General features: G+C 37.5%; 1 protein-coding gene across 1 annotated transcript in view; it reads left to right on the top strand.

The window, feature by feature from the left end:
• Window positions 1-16222, top strand: part of LOC110154708 (cadherin-2-like) — a 236842-nt gene that overhangs the window by 191270 nt on the left and 29350 nt on the right. The window contains exon 13 of the mRNA XM_020918725.2: window positions 5668-5901. Coding sequence (XP_020774384.2) covers window positions 5668-5901 — 234 coding nt within the window. The remainder of the gene's footprint in view (window positions 1-5667; window positions 5902-16222) is intronic.

The following is a 16222-nucleotide window of genomic DNA, read 5'->3' as shown; positions in this document are numbered from 1 at the left end:
CACTGAACAAAAGATAAAAGTAGCTGTTGACTTGAACCACATCACACACCTCATATCAACAACTTAAAGGTTGTATGGAGGATTTTTTTTTGTTTCAAATTGTCAATGATAGCATTATAGAGGTGCAGTAGCCTTGTAATTATGATGACCAAAAAAAAGAGAATAAAAATTCATCAACTCTGGACGTGGTGGGGCTAAACATTTGCCAATAGATAACGACACTGCCTCGTTATCTGTTAGCTGACAGGCTGTCAATCAATCTCCCTACGTTTCTAGCGTAACTGACTTGCCTGCGCGCCGCCGGTACGTGGTTTACGTACGCCTGTCACGCAGTCCACAGACGCAAGCCGCACAGACGCTGTTTACTCCACCAACGCAACAGTTCTTAGCGGCTTTTTTGACCTATATCTTCCTCGCAGTTAGCACAAAGTTTGTTGCAATGGCGACAAGAATCCAGGAGCAGTTATCCCCAAAAGAAAGTCCGTTTTTGAGGTCGCTGAAAGAAGAAGACAAGGGGAAAAGCAGCGAAGCCAAACTAAGGTGATTCTTATAGATTCATTCCAGCGATGGCGCGACTGAAGCAGACGCAGGGTCTAAAGACTGACGCACTGGTCCACAAATTACTCCTGGACAGGTCACTTCTGCTTATTATGAAAACGTACTTTATTTCCAAGAGCTAGTCAAACGTTTTTCAGGACACGAAAGCGATATCCTATGTCTGAAAACGTAATTTTCAATGCAAAGAAAGAGTCCGCTTGCTGCTGCGTGTTGTAGCTAGTTCATTCGCACTGAATCTCCGCGCAACCTTCTCTGCACCCCTTTCCTGCTCCTCTCCCCGCTGCCCGATCCGCTCTTCCCCCCTGCTCCTCACTTCTCGTCCGCGCACGAAATGTCCGCACACCCGCTCCCCCGCTCCTCACTTCTCCGTCTTGCCTAACCAACACTGTAGTTAGTTGTTTACAAGTCATGTGCAGCGCACCGGCTGTAAACAAACCTGTTTCTGGCGTAAGGAGGAGGCGGGAGGAGGCGTTTCTACGTAGGGAGCTGTAGGGGAGGGGGGGTGGTTTCACGCATGCGCAACATTTGAAAAAGGACAAACAGTCGCTGGATTTCTCGTTCCTTGGAAAATCCTCTATACAACCTTTAATGACATCACAAGGCGGAACAGAGCATTTTGAGCTTCAGAGATGAACACAGGCTGTAATAAAGCCACGTGTGAATGAAACAAAACTCAACTTCGGGTACGTTTTTGGCAAAGCAGCAACATTCTAACATGATTTAAACGTCGCATGAGTCTATTTCGCGTAATCTCGCACCTTTAATAACAATAATAACAAAATACCAAGGTGTTCTGAAATATGCAGATTAGCGTCTCTCCATTGTAAAGGTCTTTGTCAAAGTAGTGTTTTCTTTGATGAGACTGTTATCGCGCGTGTCAGGTTTGATTTATGTCTTCTCTCACAAAGGAAATTACTGCTTTTATCCACTGGCTCTTGTTTTGGGACAATTTCCTCGGCTAAAACTGTGACACTTAAGAAGACCCAAATGAGGAGGCTGTCTGCTGGGCTCTCAATAAGTCAATGGTGTAGCGGCCAATTCCGAACAATTTGCAAAAGATGTAATTTTCAGAAACTCGGGCTATTTCCATCGCAAGAATAGTTATCAAGTCGGAGCAAAGAAGCAGAAGATTGAAATTACCAGTTATATCAAATATTCATGACATGTCAGATATGTCATAAAGTTATTTTGAGAACTTTAGTTAGACTTCAACTTGCGAAAAACAGCTTAACAGGTTTTAATGTTGGAAATGGGATTGCGCTAATGTATCCCCAGGAAATGTGTTATCTAAAAATACAGTATTGGAGTATTTTTTTTTTTTTTTAAGATAGTTCTTCATTTTGCTCAGGGGCTGTAGACTATATGTGTTTTTGCAGGAGATTCCTAGAGTGCAAAATCACCAATCACATTTCCATTTTCAGTTCCATTTGTTTTCATTGCTGTTGTCAAAGAATATTTTTTTGGTCCTTCAACTTCCTGAGTGAGAAAACTGGGGAAAAGTTTATAATGATCCTAACCTTAAAGGAACTGTATGTGAAGATATAACTTTTAAATTACATAAACTTGAACTATCTGTGTCCCCAGAGAGAAGGTAGTTGGTCATATCAAATATATCTTTTACGGATAACATATATTTAGTACCAACTAGGGATGGGCATGATTAGTCAACTAATCAATAATTGATCATTAAGAATTTCGTCAATCACGTTCATTTTTAATCAACTGAATGTAGGTTGGTGTGCGTAGTGTAGCGTAAATCAAGCTCATAACAAATCAAACTTTATTTATAAAGCGCTTTTCATACAAAAATGTAACACAAAGTGCTTTACAGTGATTAAAAACAATATTTCCCATATTTCCATTCGCCTACCAACTTACCAACCCCCACAGCTGCCCGACTCCACACTACCAGACAACATAAACACACATGCACACGCGCACACACACATAATGACATAAATACATAAAACCGCACATAGTAGAATGTGAGGCTGAATACAGGCGAACCAGTTGAGAAAGCACCATCAGAGGAGCCGTCTACACCAGGAGCAGAGAGACGTCCACCACCACCAGGAACCACCACAGGGTCCAGGAGAGAGATGAAGCCCAAAGCACCAACCCTCCACAAGGAGCCCACAGGACAGACCCCGGCAGCCACAGCCGACCTCCGCTTGTGATGCAGAGGGCTCACTGGAACACTGGAAATCCTAAAAAATATGCCTAAAATAAATAAATATAATAAAATAAATACTATAGAAACAGGTAAAAGTATAAAATTTCATTCAAAAGCTAAGCTAAAAAGGTGGGCCTTGACAAGCTGTGTCTGACAGCGCAAACACTGGAGTTTCAGGCTTCACTGTCCCACATTTTGGCTCTGGCAGACCTATTTGGAGATCATTGTACCTCTCAATGAGTGTGTTTACATGCACATCAGTGTACTGGGTATGATCAAGTTTTTTTTTTTGAGTATCCCGGTTTCATCATGGTGCATGTGTACGTGGTATCCCGGTTACTGCAACATAAAGTTGAGTGCACATGCGTTCAAAAGACAAACACTTTTCAGTCTTTTCGTCACAACAGTAGCCAAAATAAAGTGACCAACATAAATAAATTGAGTGAAATGATGTTAAATAAAGAGCTGCACTAAACCTGCACATGTATGATCTCTAAAAACATGAACTATCTCCAACGCCTTTGAGTGTCCTTTAGTCCAACAGAAGCTGAACTGCATCAACGTACAAGGAGCAAGCAGTTTTTTTCAGCTGCTTATAGTTTATGCAAATTAGCTGTGCGGTTTTAAATTTGTTTCTGTAAAACATAAATGTGTCAAAGCTGCATTAAACACATTATAATCTCAAATGGGTTGATGTGGCTCTATAGTGGTTATGGTTTATATGTTGTAAAGTTGAGTTTATTTATGCAGATTAGTAATAGAAATAATAATAATGATCCAAAATCGATCGTTTATTCTTCTGACGATTGATTAATAAAATTTAATCAAATGCCCATCCCTAGTAACCAACTATGACGTGTTTGGGCTCACTCGGGAAGTTCAAGGACCAAACGATATTCTTTGACAACAGCAATGAAAACAAATGAACAGTTCTGTTAATAAAGGATACTCAAACTCTGAGACACCACTGCTCTGTCTGGAGGTTAAATATCTGGCAACCCAGGGTCAGTTGTGATTATAATGCCTTTTTTATCTGTAATAGTGCAGACTACACACTGTTCCTCTAATAACGAACAATTTTTTGTGTGAGACAGACTTGATATTAATCCTCCAAGCCTGATTACAGTTGTGGAACACAGTCTTACTTCTCATAAATACAAAATACATTTAAATGATTCATATGAAACAAGAGGAGCTGCCAAATTTGACATGGAGTTTTGATCAACTAAGAGCTCAACACCGCTGCTTTGCATTATTGCCCCTGCAGTCCTGGAGGAAGTATTTTATCATTAAAGGCGCTCTATCCAAGTTTTACCTTCTAGTTCATTTTAAACCGTCAAGTTATGCTTCACTTACCTTATGCATTCAGAGCATCCTAATTATTCAAAGAGCTTCTAAGCGTTTTTCACAGCTTTCAGAGACCAGAGCGGAGTCACAGTAATGTTTACAACAACTTGCATGCTAACAACGCTTTTCTTGATTCTTTGACAATAAACATTACATAATTAGATGCCGACAGCACAGACTTCCGTACTGAGACAAGACAAAAGTAAGAGGGGTTTTTTCAATTCAGTTTCTGTTTGCATTCGAAACCCACAAATTAATAACAACAATACAGTTCATAGAGTTTATAGTAATTTTGCTTAGACTTTTTGCTTAATTACAAGTCCCTAAATTTCATGTTTAGTGACATATGCTTCACCTTTCAAGATCCGATAAATGCTCAATCTACTGTCGAATGATTTCACAGACACGAGCTATACCTATCTTTTTATTTACCAAAAAAATCCAGGTGAGATTTGAAACTAGTAAAGAAACTACTAAAACTTGTACAAAAACTAGATACACATTTGAGCAGGTATTGATAGTAAAAAAGTCATATTTACAGGACAGAAATGGACCTTTGAAATGCTTTGAAATGATCTTGAGAGCCGGATCAGAAGAGGCTTCATACCCCCGTGGACCCCTATCGATTGAGGGATTACACAGATATAAGACCACATTAAAATAAAAGAAAGTACTACAATTTCAATTTGGAAATCACGAATGATATCATATATAAGAAAGTGTTTTTTATTATCATGATGTCAGAACCAGTATTGAGTGTGTTCCTTAGTATTGAAAACAAGTTGTAAACACTAGTTTCAAAGCATATTCAGTTTAAAGGGAGAATCCAAAATTTTGGTCATAGGACCTTATTTGCTAGTGAGCCAGAGTGTTGGAGACGTGTGGAGACACTTTTTTAAATATTCCATCCAGTCCTTGTATTTGTGGAGGTCGCTGGTGCTAGACTAGCGCATGTCAATGGCCATAGTTATCCTGCCACTAAAAACAGTCTTACCCACTCCACAAAACACCAAAAGCAAAACTATTATTACGCCAGACTGTCGATGTGAATGTCTGTGTTGATAGAATTATGTTTGAAATAAATCGAACATTGCATCGCATGAATCGTCGCATGTTGAGGGACTATTTTCTCATATATCAGTCCGCCGCTGCTGAGCTTTCTATCAGGAAGTACAACTCGCTGCCGCTGCTCAGACATAAATCCTTTAAATGTAAGGTTGGTTTTACTTTTAATTATTCTGTCAACACAGACATTTACATCGACAATCTGGCATAATAATAGATTTGCTTCGGGTGTTTTGTGGAGTGGGTAAGACTGTTTTTAGTTACAGGATAACTATGGCCATTGACATGCACTAGCCTAGCACCAGTGACCTCTGCAAATACAAGGACTGGATGGAATATTTAAAAAAGTGTCTCCACACGTCTCCAACACTCTGGCTCACTCGGAAATAAGGCCTTGTGTCCAAAATTTCGAACTGTCCCTTTAAATTGTGAGTCTTTTTAGTCAGGCTTTTTAGAAAAAATAGTCCCTCTTGAAAAGCGGTTCACTCACATTGCTGTATTAACCCTGCGTTGTCTTCCTGCAGGAGAGCATGCCCAGTTACGTCTGCGGATCGGCTCCCTCGCCAGCGGGATCTACCAGGTTCCCATCATCATCACGGACTCTGGAAACCTGCCCATGTCCAACACGTCCTACCTGCGGGTGAAGGTGTGCCAGTGCGATCACCATGGCGACTGCGTGGACATGGAGAGGATCATCGCCGCGGGGCTGGGGACCGGCGCCATCATCGCCATCCTCATCTGCATCATCATTCTGCTGGGTGAGTCCGGGTTGGTGTGGTTAGAATGAATTTAGAAATCTGGGAATAACATCGTGAATGTATCATGGATGGTAATTGCTCTTTGATTTTTCCCAGACTTTTCAAAAAAATGTAATCAGATTTTTACTGAGTTACTGATTTACACATTCGAAAAAAACAGACCTAGTTAATTTTAAATGGTTTGCATTGGTCCATAGTTGTTCCTCGCTTATTTTATGTCAGGGGTCTCCAACCTTTTTCCTTCAGTGAGCTACCGTTACAAAACAAAAATGCCAGAGAGCTACTAGTTTTAGCCGTCGCAAGAAATTTTGTATAAAAAAGAGCCTCAGCAAGCCTTAAATGAGGTACAGTTAGATTAGGGTGACCAGACGTCCCTATTTACCCTGGACAATCCCAGTTTTGAGCCTTGTGTCCCCTGTCCCAGCAGATTTATCCAAAACCAGTGATTTGTCCGAGTTTTATACAAGAAATGTCACTGGTGTCTCTATTTTTGACTAATCTGATCCCTGCTAACAGTAAAGAGAGGCATAAATTGTCATTTGTTTAAGTGAAATACAGAAAAGCTGCTGAAAAATGACCAAAACACAAAGAAAATGTAACTATACTGACTCATGTTAGTCATGAATGGGCCGAGTGCAGAAAAGTTTTCCTTAATTACTCACTCGATTCACAGTTTTATTATTACCAACCACAACAAATCGAAGGTGTCCCAGTTTTTTTTTTTTTTTTTTTTTGAAAATCTGATCACCCTATGTTAGATACCTATAAAACATGAACCATTATCAAATTTTACTTATTCAACATAATATGTATAATTCAAAAATTCCTTGGAGAGCTACTTGGAAGGGGTGGAGAGCTACTGGTGGCTCCTGAGCTACAGGTTGAAGACTCCTGCTTTATGTATTCACCATGATGAGTTTATAAGCACATTTCACAACCTTCAGAGACAAGTGTGAAGTTTTGCTCATGCTCTATCATGCTAATGCTCTCTTCCTGACTACCAGGTTATTGTAATGGTTTAGAATTTCATGAAGACAGCATACAGCAGATTTATTTTGACCTGAAGAGCTGCTTATATTATACTTCTGTAGTGGGGCAAGACAAATTTTACAAATATGTGTGTAAAATGTCCATAACACTTTTGTTTTCAGTCCAAAAAACTAAAAAAAAATTTGTAATAGCTTTCAGTTTTTTGTTCTTTTATTTAATAGTCCCAGTGGTCATTAGCAACAATCGAGCTGATTTGCTTTGAAACATTTAATACTATTTTCTTCTGGAAAGTCTTTGGGAAAAATGAACAAGGAATTTAATTGTGGAACCAAGTGGTGGGTGGTCAGTGTTGAGCTACGGTGGTCGTTTAATGAGAAAATATTTCCCTCCCCAAGCACTATCTTAGTTAAATCACTGTCTTGTTTTCATGATTTATTTCAAATATCAAAGTGGATCAGAGGAACATGCTGTCAATGTTAAAGTAGATAGATTGTGTAAAATTGACTTTTGGAGGTTTTAACCATGAATCATGAATAAGTCAAAGCGGTATTGGAGTGACTCATGTGTTTAACGGCGCAATTTTTAGCACAAATGTTCTAAAAATCAATAGTACACGGCCTAATGTCACTATAAACGTCATCACAACAAGGTGCTGAAGTTGTCGTGGTGACATTTATAGGGACATTAAATAAGGGAAAAAATATCAGAAAATGCCTAATACGTCTTGCTTAAGGTGTGGTACCGTATAAATTAACACTGCTAGAGAATATAGAACGTTAAAACCATACTTTACAATATTCTAGTTAGTTTATGCCATTTTGTGGAAAATTACAGTCAAAGGAGCAGCAGCAGAGTCAAGTCTGTGGAGATGCAAGCCCACTCAGAATAAAGACACAGGTTTTTCTATGTTTTCCAGTGCAATAAACTGTGACAAATTGAAAAAAAAAAAAAACATTGGGATGCACCAATCCAGCTTTTCAGTTCTGATACCGATATAGACACTATGGCTTTTAGTATCTGCCAAGATTGAAAATAGCATTTATTTCTTTAAAACAAAATTAAAATAAGGCAAAACTGATCCAAATGTGTTATGTAGCTATTTTTTATCCCTCATGTAACCACAGAAAAATATTTTATTAAATACAAATTCAAACATTATTACACCTTTTGGGCTGGAATACGACCTGGAAATACTCTTAAAACATCGATTTATACATCCAACCAGGATATCAGCTGAACCGATATTTGAAAGCTGATATCCAATCCGGCAAAAGTTACATACTGTGACTTTACCCAGCTACAACAACATTACCGCACTTCAAATTCTTTATTCTTTAATTTTTGCAAAAATCGACAGTGCTCCTTATGTATTAATACAGGTTGTGCTTACTGACCTCAAACCAATTTTATGCGGTACACGGTGCTCAAAAATTTGTCGAAATGTTTTAGGATGACTTTGGTAAACTACAAAGGTGCACCACTTGATGGCGTGTCGGAGCATTAAAGCTACTGTAGTCAGGAGCGTCGCAGAGTCGTGTCCTTTAGTCTGACGGAAGCTGACAGCATCAGCGTGATAGGAGCAAGCTTTTTTCAGTGCTTATAGTTTATGCAAATGAGCTTAAATTATTCACCCGCATTCACATTCATAATAAACATTCACCAAGACAGGGAGGCGATGCCGAGCGAATTACGCCACGATCTGCCAATGGATCGTGGACACCTGGGCTAAGGGATCAATCTCAAGTGTCGTCTGTTTATTTTGCTGAATGCGCCTTATAATCCGGAGCACCTTATGTATGAAAATAGACAAGAGAATTCAACATTATTGATATTGAGCCTTATAATCCGGTGCACCTTATAGTCTGAAAAATACGGTAGTATGTAGCTCCATAGCAGCAGCCCTACCATTTAACAAACAGGCTATGGACCACTGTGGAAAAGAGTATAAAGTGACCGTATTTCCATATTAAAACACCTACCCCTGTACTAAACATACTCTTGTGTAGGAGAGCTTTGTCTTTTGTTTCAGGGACAAACGGACACACACACACAGAGATTGTATCACATTGGATTTGCTTTGTAAATAGACTCGCCGCTCTCATTTGCCTGTGCAGCCTCCAGTGTCCGTCATGGCTTTGTTTGGTGAGGCAGAGGTTTGCCGTGGCTCCACTCCCAGCCTTTAATCCTCTGTGTCAAAGTCAATGGGGCACTTTTTGTGAGTTATGGCCTTGTTAACCTGCAACACTCCAGCAGCCCCAGCCTCCGCTACTGCACTATCAACACAATGTAGCACGGATCACGGGGCACAGCTAACGGCTAATGGCCAGCTAATGGTGGACAAGGGTGAAGAGAACGAGCTGCGCTTTTGGGAGGAAGAGTCGCTTCTTTGGAGAATAGAGTCGCACTGGTGTTTTCAGCAGTTCCGTCCATGTTTTATTGATGTGTTTATTGTTATTTGCGAAAACGAAATATTACATGGAAATGAAACTATAAAAATAACTGCGAAATGATCTTTATGACTAGAACGATAAAACTGTACATTATTTCGAATTCTGACCATGGACAGACCAAGCTCCCGACAAAACAGTGTCTTTATTTTATTTTATTAAGTCCAGTGAAAAATTGTCACTAATACTGTTTTGATCCTCTTGATTAGACTAAAACTTAACATTATTTGACTAACTCTTTTACTTGGCCAGCCGAGACCCATGTTTTGTCAAAGCTTTACAAAGACGTGTGGATCTGGAAGCGGTATCCTGTCTCCTTGATTTCAGAGGGTGTGATTGACAGGCGGATTAACCAATCACAGAGACACATGCTCCGCTCATGTCAAAACAAACAAGGCGGATTAGGAGTAAAAAACGGGGGAAAACTAACACAGAGGAGTGAAAAACAGTGCAAATTTCTGCAGAATCAAAAATCAAAACACCAAACTCTTACTTTTCTCAGGTAAAAGAAGTTATATATTTTGTGCTAAATGATGCAAGAATTTTCGAGAGATGTCTCCTGTATTTGAGAGACACGTGATAAAAATTTGCAGCTGAGGTTGGACAGCCTCAAGTTACGATGGAGGTTTTTCATGCTCTGCGGTTTGATTCCTGACCCTTCTGGATTCAAACAAAGCTTAGAATGGACTGGACTGGCTGGTCAAACAACAAACTCTTGACTATACTAGCTCTATAAAATTTGAATGGTAGTAATTCGAATGTAGATTATGGTATCATTTGGACATAAAAAATATGATAACCAAAATAAGAATGAATAAAATTTGACCTATTTATTTACTGTATTTTTTCGGACTATAAATTGCTCTGGAGTATAAGTCGCACCAGCTAAAAAATGCATAATGAAGAAGAAAAAAACACATAAGTCGCACTTTTTGGGGGAAATTAATTTTATAAAATCAGAGACCAGGAACCGACATTTCACCTTGAAAGGCAAGTTCTAGTAATAACAATAGGATAGAGAAGAAAAGGCTGTTAACGTCACATATGAACAGTTCTTCAGATAAACTATAGCATAAACAACAGAACAGAACAAGTTTAACAAACTCTCCATCTCACTCTAAATCAGTAAATCCTAAATTCTTCATCCTCTGTGTCACTCAGCATCAGTTCATTAGATTTATTCCGGCCTTTCTGAATCCCGACAGGATGGTCACTCACTCCAAACTTTTTTTCTGCAGCTCAATTACCTTTTTTGGCTGCATATTTCACTACTTACAGCTTGTAATATGTAAAATATGATTTTGTTTTGGGGAGTATTTGTGTTCAGTCTTCTCAGTCGTCTTTATAAGTTTGTTTAAATGTAAAATTTTCAGTGGTACAGAAGTAATGGTGTGATCGACTGACATGATACAGACAGAACAGAGGCTCTTTCTGCAGGAGACATGCGCAGTAGAGCCAAGTGACAGTGGTACAAGAGTAATAGAAGCAGCAGATACTGGCACACAAGCCTAGAGCACCCTCTGGTGGCTGTCAGTGTGAAAATTTTAAAATATAAGTCACACTGGAGTCACAGGAAAACTCAAACCATGAAAAAAGTGCAACTTATAGCCTGAAAAATACAGTAATATTAAGTTCAGTGAGTAAATTACAACCAGATCCTTAATGACATAATACTGTCTTGATTTTTAAAGTCTCTATGCATTGACCTTCTTGAACAGCTTTCCTTCAAATGTAGTTATATAATGTTTAAATGGATTTTTCTTGTACCACGTATAGAAATCGTATGCCTCTTTGCACCCTATTGTTCGCAACTATTAATAACTGAAGCTACCCCTCTATCTTAAATAGACTTACCATACTACCACGCAACATTAATATTACATCACCTCTCCTCCTTTCTGCTCGAATTGCCTCTTCATTCATATCATTAAAACATCTAAAATCCCATTGCTTTAGCTTCACTGCCTTCGCGATCTCACCAACCTATTACGCCAGCCGCCATTTTTCAACTCAAACACGCCGTAAACAAGCCCGACTTTTCAAAGGGCCGAACCGAGCGAGGGAAGCTTCTGGGGTGATTCAACTCTTACATCATCCGAACATCGCGCGCCGATCAGAGGAGCGGGCGACGCAGAGGGCCCTACCTGATGGGTGCTTTGGGGAGAACCACGCGCGCTTTGATTTGGGTAATGGGAGGGAGCGGAGTGGACTGATCCCGGAGCTGTATGTGGTATGGAGAGAGATCAGTGGGAGACGTGTTGATGTGAAAAAGAAAGAGAAAAACGAATTCTGAAACAACAAGATGTTTTATAGAGAAGAGATGGAGGCGTTTGAGGTGTTGGGTTTCAGGGCAGAGCGGAGTGCGCTGGTGGATTCAGGCTGCCAGTGCTTTATGCAATCAGACTGAATTATGATGTTGAGTTGAGTTCTTAATAACACAACTAATTTGTTTAACAGGAGATCGTAGTATATGTAATTTAAAATGCACTTGTGACATGACTATCTGTATGATACTATTTAGGTTATGATTGGACTGCAGATGCCACCATAAAATGTTTCTGTTTATAAGAAATGTGTAGTTGACTAAAGACATAGCTTTTGCATTGATTAATAAACAAAAGGGGCTTTCAAAATTATGATGATTTCGTGCAAAAAACAGTATTCTGAGAAGTATGAGTAAACAAAATCGTAAAAGAGAAAAAAGCTGTTTAAACTGGTCAGTGACTCCCAAAACTCCAGCTATTTTGTTTGATACGATGTGCATACAAATCCTTATATATAATTGTGCCAACTAAGACACTAATGAATGAAACAACGAAATGCCCGACTGTAGTTTTTATAGTATATATAGACACTACCGGTCAAAAGGTTTGGAACACCCTAATTTTTCCAGTGATTTATTGCAATTCAAGTCGTGCAAGTCCAATGAAGAGCTTGAAATGGTACAAAGTTAAGTACTGAACAGCCAGAGGTTAGAAAAAAGATAAAAGATACAAAACACAAGTCCAAGCTCTGCCAAAAGTATCTCAGGAAAAAAAGAACAAGATGGTAAAGCTTGAAAACATGGAGTGTCCAGCACAGTCTCCAGACTTAAACCCCATGGAGCTGGTTTGGGATGAACTGAACAGAAGAGTGAAAACCAAGCAACCTACAAGTGCCACATATTTATGGGAACTTCTGCAATGAGCCACGAGTGTGTTCAGCTGTTATATCTGCCAAAGGTGGACACTTTCATGAATCAAAAGTTTAGAATACATTTTGGTCAACAGTAAACAGTAAGAAACTGGAAAAAGTGTGGTGTTCTAAAACTTTTGACCGGTAGTGTATATGTAGTATATATACGTATTACATTATATATCTGTAGTATATATTGAGATACAGAGGTGGGGACTTGTCGTGACTTGGACTCAAGTCAGACTTGAGTCACTATTTTTAAGACTTGAGGCTTGACTTGATAAAATGGACTAAGACTTGTGACTTTACTTGGGACTTGACTCGGTCTTGAGAAGCACTTTTACATCTGAATCATTTCTATTTTGACTGTAATGATTCACACTAAGATCTTGTCAAGACATTTTAAAAGGAAAAATTAACATTTCTTCAACTCTTATATACTCTATAAATACTCACATATAAATATTTTATGATTTTTAAGTACAATTTATCATATAAATTGCAAAAAACAAAGCTATATTTGGTACTTTTTCAAAGCAGATGACTTGGTCTTGACTTGGACTTATGGTCCAGTGACTCAAGACTTGACTTGGACTTGCCTGAATTTGACTTGGGACTTGACTCGGACTTGAGGTCAAAGACTTACTCGAGACTTGCAAAACAACGACTTGGTCTCACCTCTGTTGAGACACGCTGATATCCTGACGAGAGAACAGAATACTAAGCAGGCAATCAAGAATAAAGTAGAAAACAGAAATTCTAAAAGTACTTTATTGATACTATATTGACAAGAAATTAGTCTCTCTAAAACATTTTGGATTATTTGTTTAACAGAAAAACAACACAGTGAGAAAGAAACCCTGTCCACATTATCAGTTCAGAACATTATAAACCTAAATAGTCCTGCCCAGTGCTTACTAACTTACTATATTTACTGATTTACTTGAGTAAGAAATTGTGAATTGTGAGAAGGAAAAAGAGAATTTTCCTAGCAGCATTTTTATTCCTAAAGTCTGAGTAATATATATGTTTACTGATGTAACAGTACTCTTACTTGAGTAAAAATGTTGGTTCTTCTTCACACTGTGAGTAAGTTTACAAGTGACAAAATGAAATGATTTGAACATTTGTGTTTCTTGCACCGCTCCTTTAGATATAATGATGATTTTTTTTTTTTTTTTCATTTTTTTGTGTCTTCCTTTGAAAATACCAGGTTTTGTTCATTATTCCTTCAAATTGCAATAACCTCAAATTATAAATCAGATGTTACGACAGCTCTTAATCTTATTTGAGTAATACCTTGGCCCACTTCTTTGTACTTCTACTTGAGTAATATTATTTTGAAGTAACGCTACTATGTTTTATTTCAGTGTTCTTGGGTCATCTCCTCCCTTTATCAATTGACTAACTGCAGTGTCTGTGTACAGCTCCACTCACACCCGAGCTCTGACAGAGCATTTTTCACAGAGCCTCTCCTGGGTCTACATTGTCCTCGCTTAGTCTCTCCTCACTTCTGTGCTTGTCATTGGCAAAAACAAAGCACTTCACATCAACTCACTCACACAAATAATAACAAAATGCCAAAAAAAGATTCACTAATTTACAAATGTGTTGCATAATTGATTGTGTACCATTTGGTTTTGTTAAATAAAGTGGTCATGATGAAGTGCTGAGATTTTACTGTCTTAAAAATGTGAAAAATAGAAGTAGTTCATTTTAAGTGGTCTGTAGTGGCTATTCCTCACTTTGCTTATGCTTTCTTAGCAACAACAACTAGCATGCTAACAGCGCATAAGCATTACTTCCTGGTTTGTAGAAGATAAAACAGTTTATACTTAGTTTTAGACTGCACATGTCAGATGATTTTCCAGTATTCCTGTTAAGACAGTACAGATCTAAATGTTTTATTTATATCTCAAGTAACTACAGAACAGTTTTGTATAAATACAGTGGTGGATAAAGTACTCAATTTTGTTACATTAAGTAAAAGTACAGGAGCATCGATTACTCAAGTAAAAACTAAAACTCACAAAACTATCAAAACTAAAAGTATCACATAAAGAAAATCTATTTAAGTAATGCTATTGAAATGCTTTAAGAGTAAAAAGTAAAAGTATTTTGTAGAGATTTTTTGAACAATTAAAGCATCAAATGTAATGATTTTGATGAAGAATTTGGCTGATTTTAAGTGATTCATTTGATTTTTTTAATGTTTCTAGCTGTTTTTGTGTTTTCGTGCATTTGGTTTGATCGAAGTCGATACATTAACTCAAATTAAATGTGCTAAAAATAAGTCTCAGCAGGTCTCAAACCATAAAGAAAAGTACCTTTTACTTTTTAGTCCAGATCTCAAATGTAGTGAAGTAAAAATAAAAGTGTCCATTATAAAAAAAATACTTAGATAAAGTACAGATATTTTACTTACATATTGTACTTTTACTTTTGTACTTTACCTTCCACTATTGTATAAATAAAAGTTCAAACATTATGAGATTTTCTGGGCCAACTATGACCAGTATTAGTCTTTTATATCAATTTTTATGTCCAATCAGGATATTGTCAAATGTTTCCGATATCAGATACCAGTATCGGATCTTTGCGTCCCTAATATCTATAGTGAGGCAAAAACAGATTTGACTTTATTACATGACAAACTCAAAATCACAATTTGAATAGCTGCAGAGACCAACTCACATCATTTAGGTTGTAAAATGTCTTCTGGAAATTGACAAGATCTTTTTGTACATCTTGTCTCCATCGGGTCCAATTACGTGTTCAATCTGTATTCCGATAGTTAAGACTTCTGCTCCGAAATGCGTCTGATTCTTGTATTAGTGTAGCCATTTATATTTAATCTAATCCCAACTGTGAAAATGAGAGAAATAAATGAACAGAAGTGCAGTTTGAAATTTCATTAAACCCTTACCTTTTAATGCATCTCTCAAGTGCTGTGAGATATTTGAGCTAATGTATGCGTTTTATAAAGGTGAAGGACTCATTTAGACTCAAGAATTTGACCTGTTTTACATAAAAGTGCATTTGACTGATTAATATATCTTAAAAGTTGGAAAACACACACAGGAGCAGCGAGTTTTCAAACAGAATTCCTCTGTCTAATTATGTGATCAGTTGTCATCAGTTCTGTTCAAAATGCAGAGGCAATTTATTCACGAGAAAGGCCGTGTTATAACAATTTAAACATTGATTTAACAAAACTAATGTCATCATTAATTCTCTTGTTAATTGTTAATTAATTGTTGCTGTTGTGTAATTATTTAAATGCATTTAGACTTAGACCTAGACAAACTTTATTGATCCACCACGAAATTATTTGGACACAGTAGCTCACACATCACAATATAATATAATAACAAAGAGCAAAAATATAAATGGTAATAATATATTCTAAAAAAAAAGTAGCAAAAAAGAGCAAGAGACGGGTGTCAAATAAGACATAATTATATAAATGAAAATGTACAAGTCAAAATAAAATAGAAAGATAAGTAATAAAATATAAAATCACAGCTATATACAAGAGGTCATAAAGAAAACTAGTGCAACAATGATATTATGATTGACAGGACGTATGGTTTTCGTGACATAAGTATGAGTTATTGTACAGGTAGCATACATTTATGTAGTGTCATATTTGCTACTTATTGCTAGTCAGGAAGTAAAATTATAAACTTCACCAAAATTTAAAAAAATAA

This window comes from Boleophthalmus pectinirostris, unplaced genomic scaffold (assembly GCF_026225935.1).
Source record: "Boleophthalmus pectinirostris isolate CB_2022bp ecotype Guang Dong unplaced genomic scaffold, ASM2622593v1 HiC_scaffold_7, whole genome shotgun sequence".
NCBI classification, from domain to species: domain Eukaryota; kingdom Metazoa; phylum Chordata; class Actinopteri; order Gobiiformes; family Gobiidae; genus Boleophthalmus; species Boleophthalmus pectinirostris.
Note: the sequence above shows the minus strand (reverse complement) of the source record. Positions and strands in the feature narration are given on the sequence as shown.